Source organism: Mya arenaria, chromosome 1 (genome assembly GCF_026914265.1).
Source record: "Mya arenaria isolate MELC-2E11 chromosome 1, ASM2691426v1".
NCBI classification, from domain to species: Eukaryota; Metazoa; Mollusca; class Bivalvia; order Myida; family Myidae; genus Mya; species Mya arenaria.
This window is the reverse complement of record NC_069122.1, coordinates 31,599,855-31,626,473: the sequence shown is the minus strand read 5'-3', so window position 1 is coordinate 31,626,473 and position 26,619 is coordinate 31,599,855. Positions and strand designations below refer to the sequence as shown.

Genomic DNA, 26,619 nt, shown 5'->3' with positions numbered 1-26,619 from the left:
AATATTTCAAAAGGATGAATAAATGTCGAAAACAATGAAGGATACCACGTTGAATTTGAAAGAAATACACAATACGGTGTGTCTTCCTTATAAAACTATAGAAGACCACAATAAATCTTTTCCATTCACCAGTCATTTATTTATTTTTTGCGCTTTCTGCTATTAAATAAACAGTTACAATCTTGTTGTAAGTAATTAATATTTTACATAAATGCATTATTTTGTAAGTAGTTAAAGGTTTATCAGTCAAAATTGATGTTTGTTTTGCATGTGTATGTATTGATTTTGAATAAGAGTGTCACTTTAATTGAACATGAAATTATTGTAACTGACAATAGTGATGTAACAGCGATTCTTTAATAATTGTTTCACAAATGTTTCAAAAATGGTTTATGTTTTTAACTCTGAAACTCACCCTATTTTGTCCACAGGCGTACAGATGACTACACATTTCAAAAATAATAAACAAATTTGAATCGAAGAAGAACATAAGGGTAATACATCAATAATTTAATTCAAGGGAAATAACTCATACGGGATAAAAAAAAATCTCCGGGCGTTCATGTTTACCTGCACACCGTTACGTCTGAGTGATCATACGATGACACAGGTAGACAAATATTTGAAAATTGTGTCATCATTGTTCTTAACAAAAACACGGAAAATGTGATTCTTTACTATTGGATTCTAATGCTAATGTTGAATAAAAGGTTTGTATTAGTTAAGTACAGTAATACTTTTGTTTGGTGTTGATTTCTACAGGTGTGTACAATAAATTGGCAATGTAAGCGATGAGAAAACAAAACTAGGCGGAAACTAGGCCATTCCTACTCACTGTGAGTGTGACATATTTCCTTATTTGTAACTGACAATGTCTGCTCATAATCTGATAATTGGCGTCTAGAGGTTTCTCTTTTTGATGTATACGAAATGATGTCAATTGAATTATTTTAAATGATTGACAGTCGATTAAGGGATTCCGAATCAGTAGGGACAAATCCAGTGCTGTATAAATATTAGGATAGTCAGTTAAATGAAACAATACATGTTCAGGAGCTCATATATATGGACTAGATTTTTATTACTTTCAAATTATGATGAGACTTCTGAAGTCCATATATCTTGTTGTCTAAATATACACACTCGTTGTAGGAATTCCGAATCAATTGAAGGTGTTTAGGATCACGTGATATGTTAGGCTGTTTTATCCAATCACTGCATCTTCTGTTCTCTGAAGTTGGGGGTCGTTTCAAAATCAACTTGAACTGTCAAACACATGTCGAAACAAACATGGAAAAGGCCAAAGAATTTTTTTCTTTGATTCTCATGCGGACTTTAAAAATTAAATTGGGTGTTTGGGTGGATGTTATTTAGAAAAAATAGGCTGGTTAGAAATAATGAACTTGCAGTCTCTCATTGACAGGCATTTATTTTTTTTATAAATATATATGAAGGTTGGTCATATTTAACTTTATTTTACATAATCATTTGTCCTAGTCAAATGAAAAAGTAAGGCTGGTGGTTTAAAGTAAGGATGTGGGGTTTCAGACAGGTGGTCAAGTGAAAATCCAAAATGATTGATTTTGCCATCAATCTTGTTAATGTATTTGAAGTAGGGCTGAATGTAACAAATATCTTTTGTAACTATATTTATTTTTTGTTAATACCTTTAACAGAACAGAACAGAACAGAATATTTATTTAGATACAAGCATATACAGCTTATGATCATAAACATTAGGAATATTTAGTAATGCATGCACATACAATACATATGATAACATAACACAGACCAGTAACAAAAATAAATTGTGACAAAATATACATGGAATATATAAACCAGTGTCTACTGGCTTTGTTAATACCTTTAACACATGCAGTACCAGTCACTGACTAGAAATTAAATAAAAAGAATATGTAACAAATAAAGATAACACACATGGTATATATGAAATGGAGATATGATGGAATAAAATAATGATGGTGTTGAAAATAGTAGAAAATGGGCATTACTACTCACTCATTTTCTAAGCTGGAGTTTTGCCCAATGAAGTTGCTATTGAAACATGTGTACCAAGTTTCATTTGAATATCTTAAACGTTATCTTATCTGAAATGCCAAGGGTATCACAATTCCTCGACTGTTTTCTTAAAATTCAAAAAAGAAAAGCTAAAAGTATAATTGTCCCATTATCTGATATAATTTCAATACAAAGTAAATCTAACTGTTTATATTTCTGATCACAAGGTTCATTGCACTCCCAGATGTCATTTCAGCAACAGTATCTTCCAAATTCTTAACAGTTTCATCAAAGCATGATGCCATTGGCTGGATGGTGTATTGACATTGAAGCACCACACCATCACCATGTAACTTCATTTTGCTCTGGTCATTGACATGTACTTGGTACTGGATCACCACATGTTTCAGCATACACAGTTCCTCTCACCATGAAATTGGAAATAAAACACACTTTTAGTAAAACACTTCATACTGTGTCAATGAATTGTATGTAAATTTATGTACTTGTATGTGATGATTAAACTCATCTAAGTTTTTAAGAAATTAAGTAAAAAGAAAACACAAATTTGCAACCACAAGTTCTACCCCTCTTAACTTCCAATTTCGAGGTTTGCCCCTGCAAACCCACAACCTCATGGCCATCAGTTGCTTCTACTATTAAGTATAAGATCTAGCAACATTTAAAATTTTATGAACAAGTTTACTATAACATAAATTTATATACTGAACCAATGGCTTAGTAATGTTCTGTAAACTTCAGGCCATGATTTCTATCATTTAATTTTCAGACAAGTATTTTTGGTTCAAACTTCTTAAAGCTGCATTCTCACAAATTGAACGTTTTGACAACTTTTCTTATTTCTTATTTTTTGTCTTGGAACGAGCCAATTTTTCCGAAAAACCCTGGAAATTAGTGCTATAAGACTGCTGACAAAAAATCATACCACAGATTTTTATATTTAAGTTAAAAAATGATGTTTTATGCATTTTTCTTAAACCGTTAACCGTATTAAGTAAGGGTTTAAGCCATAAAACATAAATTTTCGAACGGAAATATAATAGTCTACAATCTGATTTTTTGTCAGCAATCTTATATCATTGGTTTGCAGATATTTATGCAAAAATTTGCTCTTTCTGAGATAAAAAAAAATAAAAGTTGTAAAAATGGTATACATGTGAGAGTGCAGCTTTAAACCACTCACTATGAATTTTACTTGCAACTAAAAAGTGATTTTATGTAGAAAGTTGAGTTTTCAACAAATATTTTTACACAAGAATGCAGAATTGTTTACCAGAACGTTATTTACTGTACAATTTACAATGCACTTGACTTTGAGACAGCCCCCAACATGTGACCCGGAATTCCTGCAATAACCCACTTCCATTTTCAATGTAAAATCAATATTTATTCTCAATATATTTTTGTGGGGTGCTAGCATCTGTTAAAGTAAATATCCATCTTATGTTAAAACCCAAAATAACAAGTATTTACCACTTATTTACCTATTTATTTGATGTTGTTTCATCCAAAGCGCATTTCCATTACCGGTGCGTCGGTAAAATTGTTCCATGTGCGATATTTGTAAACATGTACGCAAAGGTAGTTTTGATGTGTACATGTTCTAAAATTGTTGTAAGCAATAACAAAGCGTCAAACACAATATATATGGAAGAAAAATCTTCATATGCAGGTCATTCTCAGATATTTTCAGGTAAATTTAAACGACTGATTCGGAACTACCCCTGATTCGGAATCCCTTATTAAACTGTATATTCAACAGGTAAAATCTTAGAATATTACGTATTATTCTGTCGAAATCATTTAAATGGACAGCAAAGAGTCGAAAGGCTTTTTTTATAACAGAGATTCATAACAATGGTCAAATTAATTAAAGGTATGATATGGTCTCATCTGACCTGCGTAGTACAAATAATTGTACGTTGACGGATTATTTTTACGATTTTAGATATGGCAAATCCTTCACGGAGAGGGATTGGAAGAATCCCGTATAACATGTCTATTATTTTAGACTACTGACCTGTGTATGCATGACGAGAGGTCCAAATAGATATTTTTGTTTTTTGGGCCTCTGCGTGTGGTCTGGCACAATTCACAAGTAACTTCGGTTGACCTGACCACAACGTAGCCTTCATCTTCTAACATGGAGAAAATTAGAACATGCACAATTTTTGGCGTGCGATGATTTATTGCGGCTACCGCGGAGTGGTATGTGGGGTGCTTGGACTAATTTTCTTCGTACTTGTCAAATTTCTTCGTATTTGCAGGGTATAAGCTAGAGAATATGGCACCCACGTAACACCTTCTAACTGCTTTCTTGAACTTTCCAAAACAAAGCAGGTGATCACTGATGTGTCCTTAATAATGGCCACATGAAAATGTGTGTGCTATGCATACTTGAGTCGGATGAGACCGTTACAGCTTAAACACTCATGGCTAAATAACAATAATGCATCATTCAATGGGTGTCTGCATGCCTGGTTCATTAATACCCTTCTATAAATGCAATCTAGATAATGCATTATTGCAGGCACCCCTTTCCACCTCTGTCATGGCTGTCAAGGAGAAAATAATGAAAAAAGTATCTCTTTAAGCTCATTATTGTAGCCACCCTTTTTTCAAATATTAGAATTCACATGTTAACAAGTTTGGCATTGAAAGTCCATTTATAATGAAATCTAAAATTACCTTTAAAGAAACTTATTGCCAGTGCTTATATGTATATTATACACAGTTTCAATTTTGCCATGTAGATTGTATATATATGTATAAGCATCATACAATTATGTGGTCCAAATATTGTTAACTTTTTTTCTACAGTTACCGTATATCAAGTTATTTCATTCTGACTTGGTTTTAATCCCTGGTGGTCTATGGTATGATAGGAATGTGACGGATGGTAATAAAGATTCATAAATTGACTTTTTCCAATATCAGTAAATGTTCGCCACTTTCTGTTTAAATGAAGCAGACATTAATGTTCCATAAATTATTCATAATATTTAATATGGAAGTTCAATGTACATTTATAAACTCTGAAGCTGTAAACAAGTCCATTGTCAGAATTTGATACATTGTCATTTCAGATACCACATCTGAGTCATCAGAATTAAACTTTTGAAAATAATAAGCCAGATTTTTTTACTGTTTTTGGCTTAAAGAAGGCTGGCCAACATCAAGGCAGCATTCCTGAAGTTTTCAAATACATTTATTTCAGTAAATCAGCAATCAGCCGTTATTGATTTTATTCAGGTGAAGCGGTAGATAAAATACACGATATAATGTAAACCGTAAACCACTAAAAGATAAAGATTGTTAATATGTATAAAAAATAAATCAAATCTTGATTTTGTAAGTACATACTAAAAATCTTGAACCATTAGCAAATAAATCAAGCTAATGCAGGTAATGCGAAACTATGTAATAAACATTATTATATATTTTTATCTATTTTTTGGTATCTTAAGTTATAGAATTTCTATGATATAAAATTTCTGCAGCAAAAACTTTCATTAATAATAACAGTATTGATTTAAAGTGATTTAACTTTTTAAGAACATTAAAACTAACTCTTTGTCAAAAGAAATCAAGTGAATGAGTCTCTTTCATCTTTGTATAGAAAAAGATAACTAAATTTATAGATTTGTGTATACAAATATAAGAATACCATGTCAAGGTCATTGTACTGAACACAAATGTAAATATTGATTCAAGATAAGCCTTTGTAAGATCTGAATTTTATACATCTAAAATTATTATAAACTTTCTTGGATGTTTTAAAGGATTATTTTTCACAAAATGTTGATAAATAAACTACTTCATGCAGAATGATATCATAATTATGCAGTCAATATTTGTTCAGTGATCAATTTATATAATAAAATGTTTGCAAAATATGGTTTAACCATTCATTTTACATTCAAAATTTTAAAAACAATCTATGGTAGTAAAATAATCAGAGAGTGATTCCTGTTTGTTGTCATTAGAAGTAGATAGTCTTTTATGTGTGATTTCAGTAAGAAAATTCAACCAGTTCTGTGTCTTTGACACGATGGGCCCGGGTTTGAACCTGCCATTGATAAATTATACTACCTGGTTTTAATTTTGTACAATTTATGCACCAGTCAATTGTAACCACGCCCCCCCCCCCAGGCCTGGGGAATAGTGGGGACTTTGACTTTCGGTCCAGCCAACCCTTGGCAAAATCCCCGTCCTGCGCGGACGAACTGATGGTTAAATCCCCGCCAAATGCCCTCGCACCCAAGGGACCCTGGCTAAGGCCCATTTCCCGCTATATTTTGCGCGAAGACAAAACCACCACATTCACCCGGCACTGCGGGGCCACCTGAAAGGTAAAAACATGGCCCACTTCCCTGGCTATCCCCGGTATACCCCCAGTCCAGGGGGGGGGGGGGTTACAATTGACTGGTGCGTTATATGTATATACTCCACTCAAAAGTTACCATATTCACTAGTAAAAAGGAAATTCCAATATTACAAATCAATCACTCCTATTTCAGGGTATAAATTTTAACCAGAGATGTACAGACAGACGCCCACAGCGCTGATAGCGGCCCGGGAGAATGAAGCCCTCACCCATGGCCAAGTTCTGTATGGGCTTGTTAAACCAACAAAAGACATGGACCAGGTGGAATCTACTGCCGCTATGGTCAATGTCATCCCCAAGAAAAGGTATTGAATATTGTGGTAGATGTATATTCAAACCCCTCAACCACGGTCAAGTCCTGTATGGGCTTGTTAAACCAACAAAAGACATTGACTGGGTGGAATCTACTGCGGCTATTATCAATTTCATACCTTAAAAAGGGTATTGAATATTATGGTACATGTAGGTATAGATATTTGACCAGTCAGTTCTGAAGAACTCATCCACAGGCAAGTTCTGTATTGGCTTATTAAACCCAAGAGAGACATTGACACATTTTTCCGAATCAGTATTAAATAAAGGCATTGTACAACCCCATTCCCAAAATCATGGGTAAAAACATTGCTCTTTAATGTGGAAAATGGTCCTTGTCATTTCTTACATAAGGTATTAACGTATTATTGAGTATGACAAATTTTGAGACTTGCTATCATCAGGGTTCTACACTTCAAAATGATATTCAAACTGTGATGTCCAGGGGTCATGATTACAAACAATCTCAAGTCTGAGTTCAAACTCAAGTGGCAAAACTGCAAATCTTCACATCATTGTAATTACTTTCCTTCTGTATTGATGATGATTATGGTAAAATTATGAAAACTGTACAATTTACAAATTTACCTTTTTTCTTTTGTAAAACAATCATGGTAAGAATGATATTTAGTAATCTAATAAAAGTGCTTTTCCGAGTCTCAGCCTAGAATTGGACTTGTGACTGTTCGTAATCACAACCCCTCAGATGGCTTTTTCCAAAATGTTTTTACGTTTTCTGACATTCAGATTAGTCCACCTAAATGGCCGTCAACAAGTCTGTTAACAATTTTGTTTACTTTGGCATACTCAAGACATCGTTACAGGGGTACATAAGAAATGTCAAAGTAATAAAAAAAGTATCCCTGATTGCTCATTTAATTGTAGCTAACATTCAGATGTATCTGACTGTTAAATACTTAGGTTTTCTTTGTAGAAATGGTACACCATTGATATTTTTCAACATTTTTCTATTTGTGCATTTGAATAAATGGATTTGTCCAGGTATATAAATTGTCCTTTATCTGCAGTTGCAAACATGAAAAACATAATTTGTACCTCTGATAAGATCTGGTATGTGATCATGCATTGAAAACCGTATCAGCTTACAATGAGTAATCCTGAAGCCAAAAAAACAAGTAAACTAATTTTAGAATAAACAATTATTTTTATTAATAAATATGAAAATGGTGTTAAACTTTAAGACTAATAAAGAAAAAAATACTTATATTATATTCTTAGATCTTTCCTCTTAAATATTGTTCAAAGCATTTTGTTCATTCGAGGCAAAAGGTGTATTATAAACTAAACATTAAAAGCTAAAATAATAATATATAGAAGTCACAGTTGCTGGGTTTTTTTGCAAATTCTAAATAACATGAAACTGTGAGTAAAAAAATGTCTTTTATTTGAAACCTGTAAAGTGGGAGATACATGTACATGTAAATCATAATAACTGTAATTTTGTGACCAGAGATATCTATTAAATAAGGTCAACAACCGAAAAATTTCAAAACAGTTCAAATATGATATATTAAATCTTATCTATCTTATGCTTAAGGCTAGCATAAATATGCAGGCTTCGTTGATCATAATAAATATTGGCGAAATGCAAATGTTCATTTTAAGATATTTGTCAGTCGTTACATTCCAATTTTGGGAGATGTTGAAGTGATTTCAAGCATGGAATGAGTCCCACTGTATTCATATCATATTTAGGTTTTATTTGAATTGTTTAGGTTGTGTTTAAAAATGGCTTCTATTGATAACACAATCCCAGATCAATTCATAGAGGCTAGACTACAGTAGCTTTACATAAAATTGTGTTAAAGTGGGACTATTTTCCAATTCTGTGACATGAACAATGAACACTTTCATAACCTTAAACTAAAAAAAATGTGATGTTTCCGATATATAAAGCAGTCTTACAGCCGTCATTTTAGGGCACCTAAAACCCTACCTATTGCACGCATGCACACAATGACAGTCAAGATAAAATTGCCTTAATATCTGCATTGATATACTGGTCATGTATTCAGTGGACCATTTAGGTGATTTACACAGCATCGTATGTTAACAGCTACGATGCAGCTGATGCAAATCATTATTTCATGATTTTTACTTCAATTTAGGGGAGATTAAAAATTGATGAATGGGTTAAAATGGTTCTTTTTTAGCATGCATGATTTTCAAATAAGATATACGCCCTGTGGGTTTAATAAGACATATACGGTATGTGTAGTTTCCCTCACTAAGACTTAACAAAAAAACTGACAGATCACCTGCAGTCAACTGAGGTTACCGGTAATTAAAGTCTGTCCTCATGCTGAAATTGTAACAATGTTCCCTTAACCTAACCGTCTTGGTGTAGGTATTATACAAAACTACACATTGGTTAAAATACAGCTTGTATTTTGGTATAGATGCTCTCACAGGAACAACCGCCTGAAGAATTGAAATCAAATATGAAGTTGCTGGTAAAATGACTTCCACTTTATGGCCAAAATTCTACTACAAACAAGACTTACGGCCAACACCTGTTGGAGACTTTTATATAAGAGATTCGCTTACTCAAAATAGGATAATTATTTGTGAGCAGTTTGCTTTGTGTGTAAAAAGGCTAGCGCATGTAGCATTTTTTACAGTATTAAATCAGACATATTTCCATTCCAATTTAATCGAAGAGAGATTATTTTAAACATTAAATAAGACATTAATATTTTTTCCATCTGACATCTGACAATTGTATTTTGTATTCCAATATATGTTTATCCAGAATCTACCGTATGGAGAAGTTGGAAGAGCTGGACCTGTTTATGGTGGAGCTTATGAAGCGACCACTTGTCCTACAGCCGTCAGCACATATTGGGAGAGGACTCGCTGTGCTGGGGTGCTCGTTCTACACAACAGAAGGTTAGAACATTTTAAGCCATAATATACTGGTTGGTTATAAATTATTTTATTGCCAGTGATTTTTCTTGGTACAATTTACTGCCTGTTTTCCCATTGCTAAAACATTCCATTTTCCCAAAAAATCTTTAATTTGTTTGCACAATGGTAAACATGGTTTATGCACCAGTCAACTGTAACCACGGCGCCCCAAGGTCTGGGGAATAGCCCGGACGTTCAGTCCTGCCAAGCCCGGGTAAAATTCCTGCCCTGCGGGGACGAACTGCTGGTTAAATCTCCACCAAAAGCCCCAGGGGCCCTAAGTAACGACCATTCCCTGCTATTTTTGGTGCGAAGACAAAACCACCGCATTCACCCGGCACTGCGGGATCACCTGGAAGGTAAAAACAGGGCCCATTTCCCCGGCTATCCCTGGTATACCCCCAGACCTGGGGGGCCGTAGTTGCAGTTGACTGGTGCATTATGTGAATGAAAAAAAGCAATGTACAGTATGATGAAAAACAACAGGATCTTTACAATACCAGCTTGAATATAGAAACCTGTATGCATGAATAAGTCAAAACATGTTTTAATTATTCACTTTAATATCAGCTATTTAGTAAGTCAGAAAAATCCAAATTTGGAAGGCTCAGACAGTGAAAAAAAATCACTGATTGCACAAGCCAAATGAATAATTATGTTTATAATGAAATGTCCCCTCTTTCTTCAGCGTAGTAGCCATTGTTACACTTCTTAAGAAATCACATGAATTTGAAATCTTTTTTCAGTTTATATACTTACGCTTTTTCGTCTGCACCATTGACTGGATTTTCTAGGACAGTCTGTGTCTTAGCTGCCAGTGCTGAAATGGACTGAAAACAAAACAATTTTCCTTGCATAATAAACATAGTAGAGGTGTGATTTTTCCACTGTTTTGCAGATTTCTCATGATCAAATGGCTCAAGGGACCAAAACAAAAACATATAATTAAAAGTATTTTATAACTGATTATAAAAAGTTGATTTTAGTTTTAACATTATTTGTTGTTAGTATAGTTCAAAAGGGTTTCTAAAAGGCCCAAATTGGACCTAAAGCTGCCTGAAGGAACAGCCCTTCAGCTGCCAGGTCAATCAAATCCCGGATTAAGAGATTTAACCTTCTTTTCTTTTTTTCTCACCCCTCCACCCCTCGTATTATCTGCTAGCGTACTATCTACAGCAAGATTTGGTACATTTATAAGATTATAAGACCATTGTTCAAGTATATTTATCCCGTTGTTATTCCAGAGAAGTGGCTTCTGTTGGTGAATCAGAATCATCCGAAGGTGGAGAGCCGAATCAAGATGGCTGTTGAGGCCGCCAAGAAGAAAATGATACAGGGTCTTCCTTTTGTTGTAGAGGTGAGGGAAATAAGGGTTTAAAAAAAAGGGCTAAAGAGGTGTTATGATACACTTGGTTAGGGGTCTAGGCCCCGCTTCTATAAAGATCTTAGAAATAGTGAGATGACTTAAATTAAAACCTTAATGATTAAGAATAGGTGGATTAAACCCTTCTTAATCATTAAGATTTAATTCAGGTCATCTCATTGACTTAGAATACAATCTCATTGGCTGACACATTGTCAAAGCAAAATCTTACACAGGGATTGTGTATCAGATGAGTAACAGTGGGCGGACCTTTAAACACCTGCGAATTAGGTGCAAGTATTAATGATTCTTAGAAGCCTAGTACCTAATTATTGCCTATCTGCAATTTCATTGGCTTTAAAATGTAGGTTGTATTCAAAGTTGCTTAAGTCATCAATTAAAATCGTTGTAATACTTTTCTTATCTTCTTACATGTGTGTATTGATTTACCCTTTAACACAGTTAAAGAAATACTGAAAATCAACTTTTACATCTTAAACAGATATAAGATAATTGAAGTTACTACTTAAATATCCTTTAATGAAACAGACCGCAGCTTCTTATTAAAATGTTATGGGTTTGATAAAGTTCTGATTAATTGGCCTATAAAATGTATAAAAAAAACTCTCAAAAATGCTTTTGCATTTAAATTCAGTATAACCCATATGTTACAAATCCTCTAATGTTTAACAAAATCACTTCATCTTACATGATGCATTGGCTAAATTACTTTTGCTCGTGTATAGGAAGCTTTGACAGGTTTAAATGCACACATGCGTTTATTGCTTTCTTTCTAAATATTCCTTGGAATGTTTTGGTCTGTTTAACTAGTATGCATAAATTAAAGCATTCAGTTCTAGAATGAGATATGTATATATACTTTTAGTCAACATTCACCATACTAATACTTTTGTAAAATTAAATAAAAACTGTAGGCCACATTAGTTCATGGACAGATTATTGGGTGACACCTGACCTGGGTGCACATATATACCTAGGCCGGTATTCATAAAACATTTTAAGTTATTTCTTTAACTTATAAAGTTGAATTAAAAAAATCCTCATAGTCAAAATAAAAGAAAAGTATATGTGATTTAAGAATAGAAGTATGCTTATTCAATAACATCAATAAAAAATAAAGCATATCAGACCAGATTAAGCTTTTAAATCAAATAACCAGTGAAATACTTTACATATTAGGTAAATGACGTAAGTTAGGAAATGAGTTATTAAAGGTGTTTTATAAATACTTTCCCTGCAACCCAAATATGTTTTAGTCTTTGGTTGTCATATATCATCATCATCATCATCATCATCATATCATCATCATCATCATCATCATCATCATCATCATCATCATCATCATCATCATCATCATCATCATCATCTATCATCTATCATCATCATCATCATCATCATCATCATCATCATCGCCATCATCATCTTCATCATCATCACCACCACCACCACCACCACCACCACCACCATCATCATCATCATCATCATCATCATCATCATCATCATCATATATCATCATCATCATCTTATCATCATCATCTTATCATCATCATCATCATCATCATCATCATCATCATCATCATCATCATCATCATCATCATCATCATCATCATCATCATCATCTATCATCATCATCATCATCATCATCATCATCATCATCATCATCATCACATTTGCTAATTAAACTTCTCCTGCTGAAGCCAATGTGATTTTTGTTGTTTTCCATATGGTACAAGTTTAAAACTGGTAGAGTCACACCTATATTTTTCTAGTCTTCTTAAAATATCTGGGGGCGTCTTGCCATATGTCACAATACCACTCTGTTTTCAATCATGCAGTTATATGGGGCACGATATAGGTTGATGGAAAAAAACATTTTTTTTAATTTTTGTGCATTTTATGTTTAACTCATTTGAACACACAAACGCACAAAAGAATGAATTGTGTACAAATATAAACATACTAGCCTTTATAAATGGTGTTTTAATTATATAAATATAAATATACATACTAATCTGTGGGAGTGCAGCTTTAAATAATTTAATTATACGATCAAGTGTAAACCTATGCCCCTTTGAGATATTTGTGCCAACATCTCAATGATTGTGTCCTACAATCACGTTTTTAAATCTGTATTATTATTGTAAAAATATATTTACATTTAGCACTGGTTGATTATATGTATTTTGCATGCGTTCAAAACATTAAATTTCATTTGTAACACTGACATTTATTTAGTCATTTCATCATAAATCTCTTTTTTTAACTAGCAATATTTTGTCATATGTGCGCTGATGAAATGGCCAAAGTAAGCTGTATTTACTATAAAAAAAATAATTGACAGATTGCGGTGTTGACAGTAAATGGCCTTACACCACAACACAGATTGAGGTCAAATAAAATGGCCACAGCTATGTTTGTGAGTCCTCTGTTGTGAAGAAAATGTCACATTTATCTCAATTAGTGAAGATGAGAATGCAGTCGATAAAATTTTTAATTGTTTTTGAGGTTTGTGAAAATAACCATATAAAAAATTATATAATTAAGATTAAAAGAAGAGTGCTAAAAACTGAGAAAAAAATAAAATATTTAATCCATCAGTTGTATCTTTACTGCGTCAGACTAGTATATCAGGTGTGTTTAAACTGTTTGAACTTTTTTGTCTGACTAATTTTACACAAAGTCATGTTAAACTTTGCCGGAAAATGTTGAGCAATATAAGTTCACTGCAGTTTTAAATTTAAAAGAGACTCCTTCAAGTAAAACTCAATTTTAACAAAGTACAAGCAATAATTGCCAGCAAAACTTTTGTGGAAGAGGACCTTTAACAGGTTCGTGATTTGTATACACAAGAATATCTCCCTTTAAACAGAAAACTACCACACAATTCTTGAAATGTCCAGATCAGAAATTTAATACTGTTTTTACAAACATTATGTTTTCAGTTATGTTGCTTTGTAATGATTTCATTTAACCATTCATGGCTGTCTTTGGACAAATTTTGAGGCCGATATAAGGCCCCATTCCCCAAGCCAATAAATATACCTTTAAAAAAAAATTGGATAAAATTCTCCTCCATAATCTTAAACATATTACCTTTGAAAATATGATTGCCAGTCAAATGTTTATAAAAAAATCATTTATTATTGGCACTATATATATCAGATACTGTGTTCTGAAACATGTATCTTACATATTTGCATAAAAATTGTTTTCTGTTGTTTAATTAAATGTTTTTGTCAACTTGCAAATTTCCCTTTTTTATCAAAAATAACGCTAAATTCCTCTTTCTTAGATATGGAAAGTCAGCCCGGGCATTTGCACAGAAAATGAAGCGATTCAAGTAAAAATATCACATAACAATTATTTTAATGGAAATCATATATTCTATTTCAGATCTCATTTAACAAGTTCTTGAAGCGCGTATACCTTGACAGACTGACGAAGGCTGTACTCAACAAGAAATTTACGTTCATAGACTTCGAAGGTGCTGATCTCGTGATTCGATTTCCCGGAGATAGATTCAACAGGACTTCTATAAATCTGGTAAGAAATCAAGCATTTGGTCTACATAAGGAAAAAAATACATTACTGTAGCAAATTTTGCCAGAAATTGACTCCGAAAAAAATGTAAGAAGTCTTATACTAAAGATGGAACGCAGGAAATTTTATTAAATGAATTCCAGGACAAAAAAGTGCATCCTCACTCATAATATAGTAAGTGCTGTGGAAACTCCATAATTGAGGCTTTAATATCATTTTGTCTGTTAAGGTTTTTTATTGTTTTGATTAAAAATGAAATAAAAAAAATGTGAAGCCAGACTGGGATTCAAACTCGGGATCACATCTCCCCAAATAGTGACAAGATTCATACTGCCCCATACACATCCTCAAAATTGGAAATCTCAAATTTCTAGGAGTTTTATGTACTAATCTGCTGAAAAAGAGTGGTGGCCAAACCATATACGGTAGCCTATTTATTGGTCCCATAATCTTGACATAAAGGACAACTTTGCACATACAAAAAAATCTTACTTACCCTTTCTGATAATTTTGTGGCTGTTACCCTTAGGACAAACAAGTTTTAGTGGTCTTATAGGCCGTATAAACCTTACACTTGTAGATGATTGTTAACTGTAGAATTTTCCTTATCATGAATTGATATGCTTGTGATATGTCATATGGTTAATAATAGTTTTTTAACACTCGTTCAAAAACAGTAATCCCCCAACCTCTACCCATTCATGTCTGTGGTGAATATGAATATTAAACCCTTTCTTGTCACTTAATAATGTCCTTTGTATCAGTATTTTTTTATTTATTTTTTTGGAAGCTAATGACTTATTTTATTTCTCCGTAACATGTGTCGAATGGGGTCAAGGAGCACCAGACAATACTAAAAAAACTAAAAGAAAAAGTTGACCTTTGATAATTATACCTTACTTGTCACTAAGTGGAGTCAGCCATTGGTTACAATTTTCAAAAGGACTTGGGGTAATAGTACCATTTTTGTGACTTAAAAATTATTTTTTGTATTTGTGTTTCAGTCTCAAAACAATGATGTTCATCTGGAGGTGGAGGATTTACTCCCGAGTGAGGTTGAACGTCGGACGGTCAGTGATGCCCAAGTGGAGTGGTCAAGCCCTGCGCTAAGAGTCATCATGCCAGGTGATTGTTTATTCTTGTTGACATTATAAACTTCCTCACGGCTATTGCTTTAAATGTACTACTGTTAATTATCAGTTTTTCCAAAGCTATTTTGCCCTGAAGAGACTGAAACTTTGTTCTGCCCCAATAGAGACTTTTAACATTCAATATAAACACGCTTTTAATGTTTTTGCGGGCGTAATTAAAGCTATCATTTAATTGGTCAGATAAAGTTAGACCAATGCAAACTGTTCATGTATGGATGCTTTGCGGTGAAATGAGCTGGCTTCTTCTGCAAGTCAAACGTGATATGTAAAAATGTTCACCAAATCGCTGATGGCAGCAATTGGTTTCATGTGGGAATGCAACTGACAGGCTATAAATGTTGCAATAGATTCTAAATTCACTTGATTGATTTGGGTGGATATGAGACCTACATCATTTGATGCTTCAAGTACTTGAAATGCTAAGTTAATTTTCAAAAATAGATGGTAAGACTGACCAAGGACAGTATATTCAAAATTGGACCGTATTCCTCCCCTTTTTATTTCGTTGCTTCCTGGGGTGTGTTGTATACAATGTATTATTGATACAGGGAAATAAGCATATAAAATCTACTTTTCAGAGGAAATTTAAATTCATACTAATTATTGTTGCCGGTAATTGTATTATAAACCATCATTAAAGTTTTGTGATTAAGATGGAGATTAATGTGAAGCATGGCTTTCTATGTCCATCATTGTCATTGTTCATGTGAAACAAGATATGCACATGATACACCGGTTATGGTCAGCACTGTCACTTACCCCTATTTGATTTTTGAGGTCAAAGTTCATAATCATATTGACCTTTCAAAAAATAATTGTGGGTGGTCCCCACTGGCGACACATCCAATTTGTAGAATTCTAGTAGTCTATAAACATTGCATATTTTCTTTTTCAGATGAGTTACATGATCTGATGCCTGGCTGGCAGTTTGAGAACATCGACCCCCTGGCCGCTGCGGAGAATGAGGAGGACGAATTTGACGATGAGAAATTAGGGGCTGAGCATGGTGGGGCGGTTGGAGGGGGGTACCCAGGGTGGTCTGAGGTTGAGGAAACACATCTTGGGGCCCAGCCCACCAAGGTCATAGGACGTGCCCGCAGAAAGGCTGATCAGAATCAACCTTCCAAGAAGTATGAAGTGCCAGTGGAATTATATGTCCCGGGGTCTGGGGGTCCACAAGGGTCGCACAGGGTAGAGAGGTCACCTGTGCCACTAAGGTCACCAGGGTATGGAGCGCAGCAAAAAGGCAACGCATCAAAATATGAAGATCTAAAGAGGGGTGGTAATGTCAACGAACATGCGTATACAAATACCCGCATAGTACCCCCCAAGTCTCCTAGATCCCCAGGTGTGACGATGCCTCACAATGGTGATAGTGCTTATGAGGAAATGAATGTTAGCAGACAGTATAATCAGCAGAGGTCACCTCATGGTGCCTCGTCTCCCAGAATGCCAGGGATTTCACATTCCCCAGGCCCTCGGACACCTGTTTCACCCAGGATAGATGATCAATATAATATGGAACGTGGTGACAGGTATAGTTCACCAAGGACCCCAGTGTCTCCAAGGCAAGTTACGTCTGATGACCGATACATGAGGAATGAAGATAGATATAATACAGACTATAAAAGAAGGGAGGGTCTGTATAACACAGAACAAGTTGACACAACAAGGCCGTCTCGTGCCACATATTTGACTGATGATACTGAAGATGGTGGATTTAGCAATAGAAGTCCCCACTCTCCATACACGCCAAAGCTTCACAGCCCAGGGTATGATGCTAATTATAATAAGACTGTTGAAACTAACAGATACGCAAATGCCGGCCCAATAAAAGCCCAATATGACCCTAGAGATAGATACGGGGAAAACCAAAACCTGGGGCAAAAATACCCGGGACAGATAAGGCCTCAAGAAATTGAACGATTGAGTCCGGGAAGTCAGCCCGTACCTACCCCGAGGGGCTTCCATCGGCAACAAGGCAGCGGGCGATCAGATACATCAGCGTCAGATAGCGGTTTTGGTGAAAATGACACTATTGAGACATCGAAGTACAAAATAAATAAAAATGGTGCAAGACCAAGTGTTCCTTCTGATTTAACAAAGACACCCTATTATAACCGTGCATTTGAGCAGGACTCGCCAGATAAAGACGCTGAAATAGAGAGCATCATGGCGAAACATCGTGCTTTGGCTGCACAGGCAGAGAACCAAGTTGTTCGAAATGGTGGCTCGTATGAACGAACAGATAGGTACAACAACCCTAAATATACGAGTGAGTTGAAAAAATGGCGGCAAAATATAAATGACCTTGAGGATTCATGTGGAATGCCCGATGTACAAATGTCAAGGACAAGTATTCAATCTGGAGTGGAAGAAAGCTTTATATAATCTGCTGATGACCAGTATGTTTAGTCCACGTTGTGTTTTTATCAGTGTGCGCCCATGCAAAATATATATTCAGGAATAAGTGTTTTTGGAAATAATTCTGGTCACCAAGGACTATAGTTTATCTAACAATGTGGGATTTTAAGTGCTTTTCACATTAAGGATTCACAGTGTATTCAGAGGTGCTATATATTGGTTGTAAAAAGGTCACCATATCATCAACTTACACGTACATCAAGAATCAAGCTTTAAACTTGCATTTAGGTTTTGATATATAGCATGTTTACCCATTTTTTTATTTTTTTTTGTCTTAAATGTTACCTCGTCTATTTTTTTTTAAAGGAAATAGATCAGGGTATTGCAATAGCCTTGGTTTCGCCAATTTTGTTGCACAAGCACTGTAACCTTGGCCATAACTCGAAAATATTCCAAAATGTTCAAATGAAACTTGTTATACATTTTGCCAGAGACAATTTTAAATGCGCATGTACAGCCAGGCTGATAGCTCAGGCTTTAATTCTTGTGAAGTTATGCTCAATGTTCAACTGATAAAAAGATATCGGATGAGCGCTGGGGTTCGCTCTGCGACACTCTGACTTGTTAAACTTGCTATTGGATCCACTAAATGTTTGATGTTTTCTTCACACAAATTCTTGAAAAATTAAAAATAATTCATTAAATTTTTTGTTTTGCATTATGAGACCTTCAGGCGCGCTGAAATCTTTTTTTATTCTATTTTTTTAATGTAAAAATCACCTTGCCATTGGAATTAAGCAACATTGAAATGTATAACCTATAATATTTGTCATTTTCACATTCATGTATATATACTGTTACATTTTAATGTGTGGGAAACAGAAGTGAGAACATTCGCTATTTCTTTCATTTAATAAAAATGCAGTAAACATTGAATCTATATAAAGACTGGCAGTGATTGGTTGACTAATCTTCCAAGTTGATCTTTTGGCAATGTAGACTTGCCTCAGTGTTTGGTCCCGTCATTATGCATTTAAGATTTCAAGAACATATTTGATTGGTTGTTGTACACACCTACAAATCTTTACTATCTATAAATGATGACCAATATTCAAATTGTTTATTAAAGTCTCATCCAGGTACATTATCATACATACAAATATTCCATATAGGAATGACGTCACCATTACGTCATATGCACTTTCGTTGTGTGGAAAATTCTCGATAAAAAAAATGTTCTTATGATTGATAGACATGTTTTCACATGCTCAATACACTGTAAATCAAAACTATCATTATTCCTGAAACTTTTATACCTTAAGTATCTGTCCTTGCTTGATTTATCATTTAGAGTAGAGATTAAAGCATAAACCGCTGCCCTATAGTTGAAAGGTCATTTTGGAAGATCTGTCATGGCGGACGGTGCAAATTTTAGAGTTTGTTTTTCAAGTGGAGTGATTTTTCTTAGGAATAACTTGACCCCCCTTTTTTATTGGCTTAAAAGATAATTTAAAGCTTGTACTTTAAGAATATATGTGGTTATCATAGCCTGCATTCCCTCGAAAAGCCTTTAAATGTTGTCTGAAAATTATAATTTTACATTGAATTATATAGGGAATAACAATGGTGGTGTGTAACCTATAAGGGACCAAACTGCTTTGTTTAAAAAGTGTTATTTTTGGTAAGAAATGTATTGCATTTCACTATTTCTGGCAAATTTTCACAATTAAATGCAATTATCTTGTCCGGTTGATCAAAATATGCTATTTCCTGGTTTTCACAACTTTCGCCTTTTTTTTTTTTTTTTTTAAATGAGTCGTCTGCAATCTTACGAGCACTGAAAATGTCCAAATTTGGTGAAAATTTGACTGCGAGAACTTGAAATGTGTGCAAAGATGTGTAGAACTGCCCAATTTGATGCTTAGAATGCCATTTGAGTCAAGGTTCAGTTGAAAAACCTCAAAGAATGGCATTTTGGGCCTAAACGCCTTAGAAAATACAGACGCACAGGCACTTGGGTGACAGGCAGTGAAACTGGAAAACCTGACACAGACTATCAGATTGAGCTAGCTTTGGGTGTATTTATGTATAAAGGACTAATCGTAAGTGTTTTTCATTAAAAATGCAGGGACGGGTTTAGTTATAGGAATGACGTCACCATTACGTCATATGTACTTTCGTTGTGTGGAAAATTCTCGATAAAAAAAAAATGTTCTTATGATTGATAGACATGTTTTCACATGCTCAATACACTGTAAATCAAAACTATCATTATTCCTGAAACTTTTATACCTTAAGTGTCTATTCTTGCTTGATTTTTCATTTAGAGTAGAGATTAAAGCATAAACCCCTGCCCTATAGTTGAAAGGTCATTTTGGAAGATCTGTCATGGCGGACGGTGCAAATTTTAGAGTTTGTTTTTCAAGTGGAGTGATTTTTCTTAGGAATAACTTGACCCCCCTTTTTTATTGGCTTAAAAGATAATTTAAAGCTTGTACTTTAAGAATATATGTGGTTATCATAGCCTGCATTCGCTCGAAATGCCTTTAAATGTTGTCTGAAAATTATGATTTTACATTGAATTATATAGGGAATAACAATGGTGGTGTGTAACCTATACCAGTGTACATTATATTTACTGAGGTACATGGTCATTCTTAGAGACTTATAAGAGACTATTACAAATACTTTAACTACTCATCAATCGTTTATACACAATAAAAAAGTGATGTATATTAGCTAATCATAACACACTCGTATTGTGAATGCATTAAGAGAACTATTAAGAAATTAAAATTAATCTATAAAACCATAATGCAATTTCAAATGTGCTCGTGTGACAGGTCTGTCATTTATCATTTGTCGTTTTTCTTGAATTACAAGTTACAGTGTTCAAGAAAGATGGCAGATAAATCAATAAGTTTGTGTGTTGTATGGAGAGTCCCTGGCTTATCCATTCTCCTTACACTTAATAATATGATGTAAATGGACTTGTTTTCACTTCTGTTTCCAACGCAATATTTCTTGACACAAACAAACATGTTCAGGTGTTCTATGATTATAACCTTTTTATTATATTTTGCTGTAGTTTGGAATGGTTACACAGGAACATGAATGAATACGGTTTAAATACACTGCAATATAAATTGGCCAGTCGTAAATTTGAATCTAATAAAAAATCATTTTTAAATAATTTACTCCTTAAGATATTAGATAATTATTAGTTTTTTTTTGTCATTAAACAATATCTAAAACATACATCAACAGTACATATATTTAAATACATGTAAATTGTAATGGTATTTTACTTTTACTTTTAAATTCTATTTCTTCCATTTAAGTATTCATTATGCTTTTAATTTGTAGTCATTTTGTGCCATATTGTTTGACAAAGTGCTTACTGGAATAAATAAAAAGTGCTGTTCAGAATTTCTAAGAGAAAACTAGACTCTCCCTTGATCCAGGCCGGTATTCACAAAACATCTAAGTCATTTCTTAACTTAACTTGATTTCATAAACAAATGTAGTCAGATTTAATTTATAGAAAAGGTTAGTGTTTTTAGCATAAAAGTATGTTCATTACATCAAATTAATGAAAATAAAGTAGTTTAGGTATAATTTAAGGTTATTTTAACATAATTTTATGACAAGTGAGATCCTTAGAAATTGACTTAAGTTAGGACATGAATTGTAGTGTTTTTGCAACCTCTTTTTTATTTTTGTGAAGCCAGTACATAGGCGATGATAACTTTGCTTTAAAAGACACACTTCAATGTTAATTAGTGGTCAACATAATATTTTGACTCAAGTTTTTCAGTAGGTTTATTTCAGTAAATCAGTCAGCGATTAATGACTTTAATCAGTTGAATCGGTAGATATAAACAGTGGTGGGCCCAGGCAGTTTACAAAATATTATGTAGACCACTAAAAATTTAATAATCTTAGTATGTACTTACTCAAGATAAATGGTTGTGCGCAGTAAACCATTTATTTTTGTTAATACAAACCATTATGTTATGTATCATTGATGTTTTATGATTATTTTAAAAACTGTTAACTTAAAACTGCACTCTCACAGATAAACCGTTTTTACAACTTTTTTTTATTTTTTGTCTTGAAAAGAGCAAATTTTGCGTAAATATCTCCAAACCAATGATTAAAGATTACTGACAAAAGATCAGATAGCAGATTTTCATATTTCTGTTTGAAAATTGATGTTTTATGGCTAAAACTGTTATCAACAGTTCAAGAAAATTGCATAAAACATTATTTTTTGAACTTAAATATAAAAATCGGTGATCTAATTTTTTGTCAGCAGTCGTAAGTAACTGGTTTCCATACATTTTCGTAAAAATGTGCTTGTTCCAAGACAAAAAAGTTGTCAAGACGTTCAATCTGCGAGTCAGTGCAGCTTTAAAACTTATTAATATATTTTTATGAATGTCTGTGATTGTAGTTTTCTAATATTAGTCAATAAAAATGAACTAGGTTAGTAAGATATTATAGGGGAGTAGAGTAGATTTTATTTTTATACAACAAACATTTTAATATGTAAATATTGGTACACTGTCTGCTCATGTATATATATGTGTGTATGTGTAAATAATATATTTCCAATAACATTATTAATCCTTGGACATTCCTGTTTAATCTTATACATGTACATTGTTTCTCTTGATTAACCATATTGGTGTTACCATTAATCATCATTTATTATTATATATTATATATTATTTGTACCAAAACATTCCACCAATTGTCAGTTTAGGTTTATTTTCATGTTTTGGCCATTGTTTTCAAGATATATTGAAGGTTTTATTTCAAATTCTTAAAATATACTAGCGATATAAAGAAACTTTGCACGATAACAAATCTGTCTGAAAAGATCTGAACGCTTTGTGGAGTTTTGGTTTAACCTAATCAGCCATTTTATATAATTTGGACAAAAATATTAAACCGTCATTGAGGTTTATTTCCTTGTTTTCGTACAACAAAATCAAAATTTATCAAAGGTTTAATTTCAAATTTTAAAAATAAACAAGCAAATTAAAGAGAAAATTTGCATGATAACAAATCTATCTGAAAAGATCTGCACACATTTGAGGAATTTCGGTGATGTGTAAGCTTATTTACACTCACTTTCAGGCCTGGCCCATTCGGCGAGTGCTCAGATAAGATTGTTAGTCATTTTATGTTTTTGGAGCATAGTGCGCAGATAGAATGTAACCCTGGTTACAGTTACACTGGTTCTTTAACCTGCACCAGTGTATATAAGCACTATCACACAGGACCCATGTAACATCCCTCCTGGAAGACAATTAGTAGGGGCGTAGCTTCCTATAGGCCGTGTAGGCCGCAGCCTACACAATTTTCAGAAGAAAAAAAACGAAAAAATAAAAATGCCAAATCTGCAATAAAACTTGATTAATATATCGGAAACCAGGTATTTCAAATATATCGTTTTCCTTTTCACTAAAATACATATTCATACGACATTAATGATACGTATATTATTTGTCGAAATGTGCATACCAGTAGTCTGCGCTTTGACGCCGTTCATTACATAAAACATTTATTTAAGGTAAAACATATTGATATCGTTACTCTCATTAATATTTTTACAACAAAGAATTATACACTAAAACGCATCCACGACCATCTAGCTAAAACGAAATCCCGGGGATGCATGCTCTCGTACCCCCCTCCCCAGAAAGTGGCCTACACATATATTTTCGTCAAGCTACGCCCCTGCTAGGTCAAATCTTTGAAACATATTAAGAGGTATTAAACATGGTCAAATATTTATAAAACTTAATCAGAATGTTTTCCTTGATGAAATATTGACTTGTTAAAAACTGGGTCACATATGATCGAAAAGTAGGTCACTAGGTCAAATCTTCGAAAAAAATTTGTCTGGAATGGTAATGATTGGTCGGATTATGTTCAAACTTGGTCATGATGTACCCCTTGATGAAATATGGACCGCTTGTAAAAGTGGACACATGGGGGTCAAATACTAGGTCACAAGATCAAATCTTAGATATTTGATACACATTAGAGGCATTATGTATGGTTGAATATTCATGAAACTTGATCAGAAAGTTTTCCTTGATGAAGTCTTGGACATGTTTTAAACTGGGTCACTTTAGATAAAAATGTAGGTCACTAGGTCAAATTAAAAAAATATTGTCCGAACTATTTAATGGTGGTGATTGGTCGGATTATGTTTAAACATTGTCAGAATGTTCTCTTGGGTTTAATTTCGACTGCGTTTTAAATGTGGGTCAATAGGTCAAATCTTAGAAAAAATATTGGGAACACACTAGAGGCAATCTAATTTTCATGAAACTTAATCAGACTGTTTTCCTTTATTGGTATTGAATAGTTCTAAACTGGGTCACATGGGGTCAGAAACCAGGTCAGAAGGTGAAATCTTTGAAAAATTGTGTCCCGAACCAAACAATGGTATTGAATAGTCAGTTATGTTCAACATTGGTCAGAATGTTTGCCTTAATAAAGTCTTACAAGAGTTTTAAAATTGGTCACATGGGGTCAAAAACTAGGTCACTAGGTCAAATCTTACATAAATATTGGGAACACTCTAGAGGCAAAACATCTGCTCTAATTTCCATGAAACTTAATCAGAATGTTTGCCTCGATGAAATCTTGGAAAATTTTGAAACTAGTAGGTCATGTAGGGTCAGAAATGTGGTCACTGGGTCAAATCTTAAAAAACCTTGTGGACACTCTAGAGGCTGTAATTTTTGCAAGATATCTGGACCAATCTTCATAAAACTTGATCAGAATGTTTGCCTTGATGAAATGTTTGTTTGGAACTGGGTAACATGGAGTCATAAACTAGGTGTTAATTGGTCAATTCTAAATGCTACATTATATACAATGTTTTTTTTATTTCAAACAGTTGCAATCAAACTCAAACTTATATATATATTACCAACAATTGATTTCCATTCCTTGACCTAGCCCAATCAGGCGGGGGATATCAATTCAACGAATTCGCCTGTTTTATATATATAGCATGTATGCAATGTGCTGTTACTGGAGATCTGAGCTGTTTACCCATGTTTCTTGTTTGTGATTTTTTGTTTTTATGTTCTATGTCGGTTGCCTTTACCCATTGCCATTTAACCGGGTTAATGTTTAAACTTTTTGCTACTGAGCTTGTTTTTCACATAAATTTTGCACCCCATTTAAACCAAAATATTTTCAGTTTTATACTATAAAACCTCTTTTCTGCAATTTCTATATCATAGAGTAAAATAATGATAAAATAAGTATTATTTCTATATTGCCGGGAAAACTGTTTCAACCAAAAACTTCTTAATAAATGCAGATCATTAGTATTTAAAACTACATAGAATTTTAGGTATTCAGAAATATTCACGTGATATGGTTATTGGTCTCTGATATGCTATGCAGGATCTGATAAGCTCCGCCTACCAGCTAGTTGTCAGCGAATAGCTTTCACTGCTTTATTTTCATGTATGTGGCGGATCCGTGGTCTAGTGGTAACACATTTGACTATCAAAATACTAATCGTCTTCCGGGAGGGATAAAGTGTTAACGTACCAAGGTTGCTCTAACCAGGGATACATTCTGTCTGTGCAATATGCTCCAAAAAAAAAAAAAAAAAAACTAACAATTTTAACGGAGCACTCACTGAATAGGCAAGGCCCGAGTGCGAGTATAAATAAGCTTACACGTCCACCCCTATTCGTGTATTTCAAGAATGATAGTTGTTGTTAAACTGTTGTACAGAATAAACCTATTATACAAATCCCGTTTCGGGTCTGACTTACTCCTTTACATACACAAGGATCTGTTACTTAATGTTCTTAGCACATAATGTACATTGCACAGAACATTACAATATGCAAATTTCAAAACGACGTTGAGCGTGCTGAGTTTAGATTGTGATTTTATTTTCGGTGTTGATGCATTTTGTTATTGCATTTCTTATCATTATGGGTTTAGAAATGTCAAAAATGTGAAGAGAAGCCATTTGGATATGCATACAAAAAAGTTTATATCACTAAAACATAATGGGACTTTAATTATGTTACGTAAGTAAATCAGCTCACTTTAGCACGTGCACAGGGTAAGTTAATAGAAACGTTGAATGTCCGCCGTCCGTTCTACAATTAGCGTGTGTACATTATAAATCTTTGGTAGAATGTTAATAGGCAATACTAGCCATAATATCACATTCGATAAAGGACTCCAAAGCGGAACATTAGGTCAAGAATTGTGCTGCTTGGTTGTGCAACTTTTTAAGCATGTTCATTGTAAACAATCTACGAGGTTCTAACTTCATCTTATCTTTATGTATGTTAGTCAGATTGGCGAGTTTTACAAACTTATGGTTAATGTCAATTGATGTCGCTTAAATATTCGAGAATACTCCCAGCAATGCAGTTTAGGATACTTTTTATCGGATCATAGTGAAAATTAATAAGAATTATTGTGTTTATGAATGCAGGCTATCAAGTGAC

At 33.7% G+C, this 26,619-nt stretch overlaps 1 protein-coding gene across 3 annotated transcripts; it reads left to right on the top strand.

Moving 5' to 3' along the window:
- Positions 1-599: 599 nt before the first annotated feature.
- Positions 600-25,904, top strand: LOC128232466 (uncharacterized). Of its 3 annotated transcripts, none has more exons than XM_052946043.1 (7): positions 600-710; positions 6,561-6,732; positions 9,513-9,649; positions 10,912-11,024; positions 14,445-14,594; positions 15,596-15,716; positions 16,638-25,904. In XM_052946043.1, the coding sequence occupies exons 2-7, from the start codon at positions 6,581-6,583 to the stop codon at positions 18,131-18,133; spliced, it is 2,169 nt and encodes a 722-aa protein (XP_052802003.1). In that variant the 5' UTR covers positions 600-710; positions 6,561-6,580; the 3' UTR covers positions 18,134-25,904. The 3 variants fall into 3 exon arrangements, with proteins under 3 accessions (XP_052802003.1, XP_052802012.1, XP_052801995.1); XM_052946052.1 differs by lacking the exon at positions 600-710 and adding an exon at positions 2,388-3,468; XM_052946035.1 differs by lacking the exon at positions 600-710 and adding an exon at positions 3,490-3,733.
- The last annotated feature ends 715 nt before the right edge of the window (positions 25,905-26,619 follow it).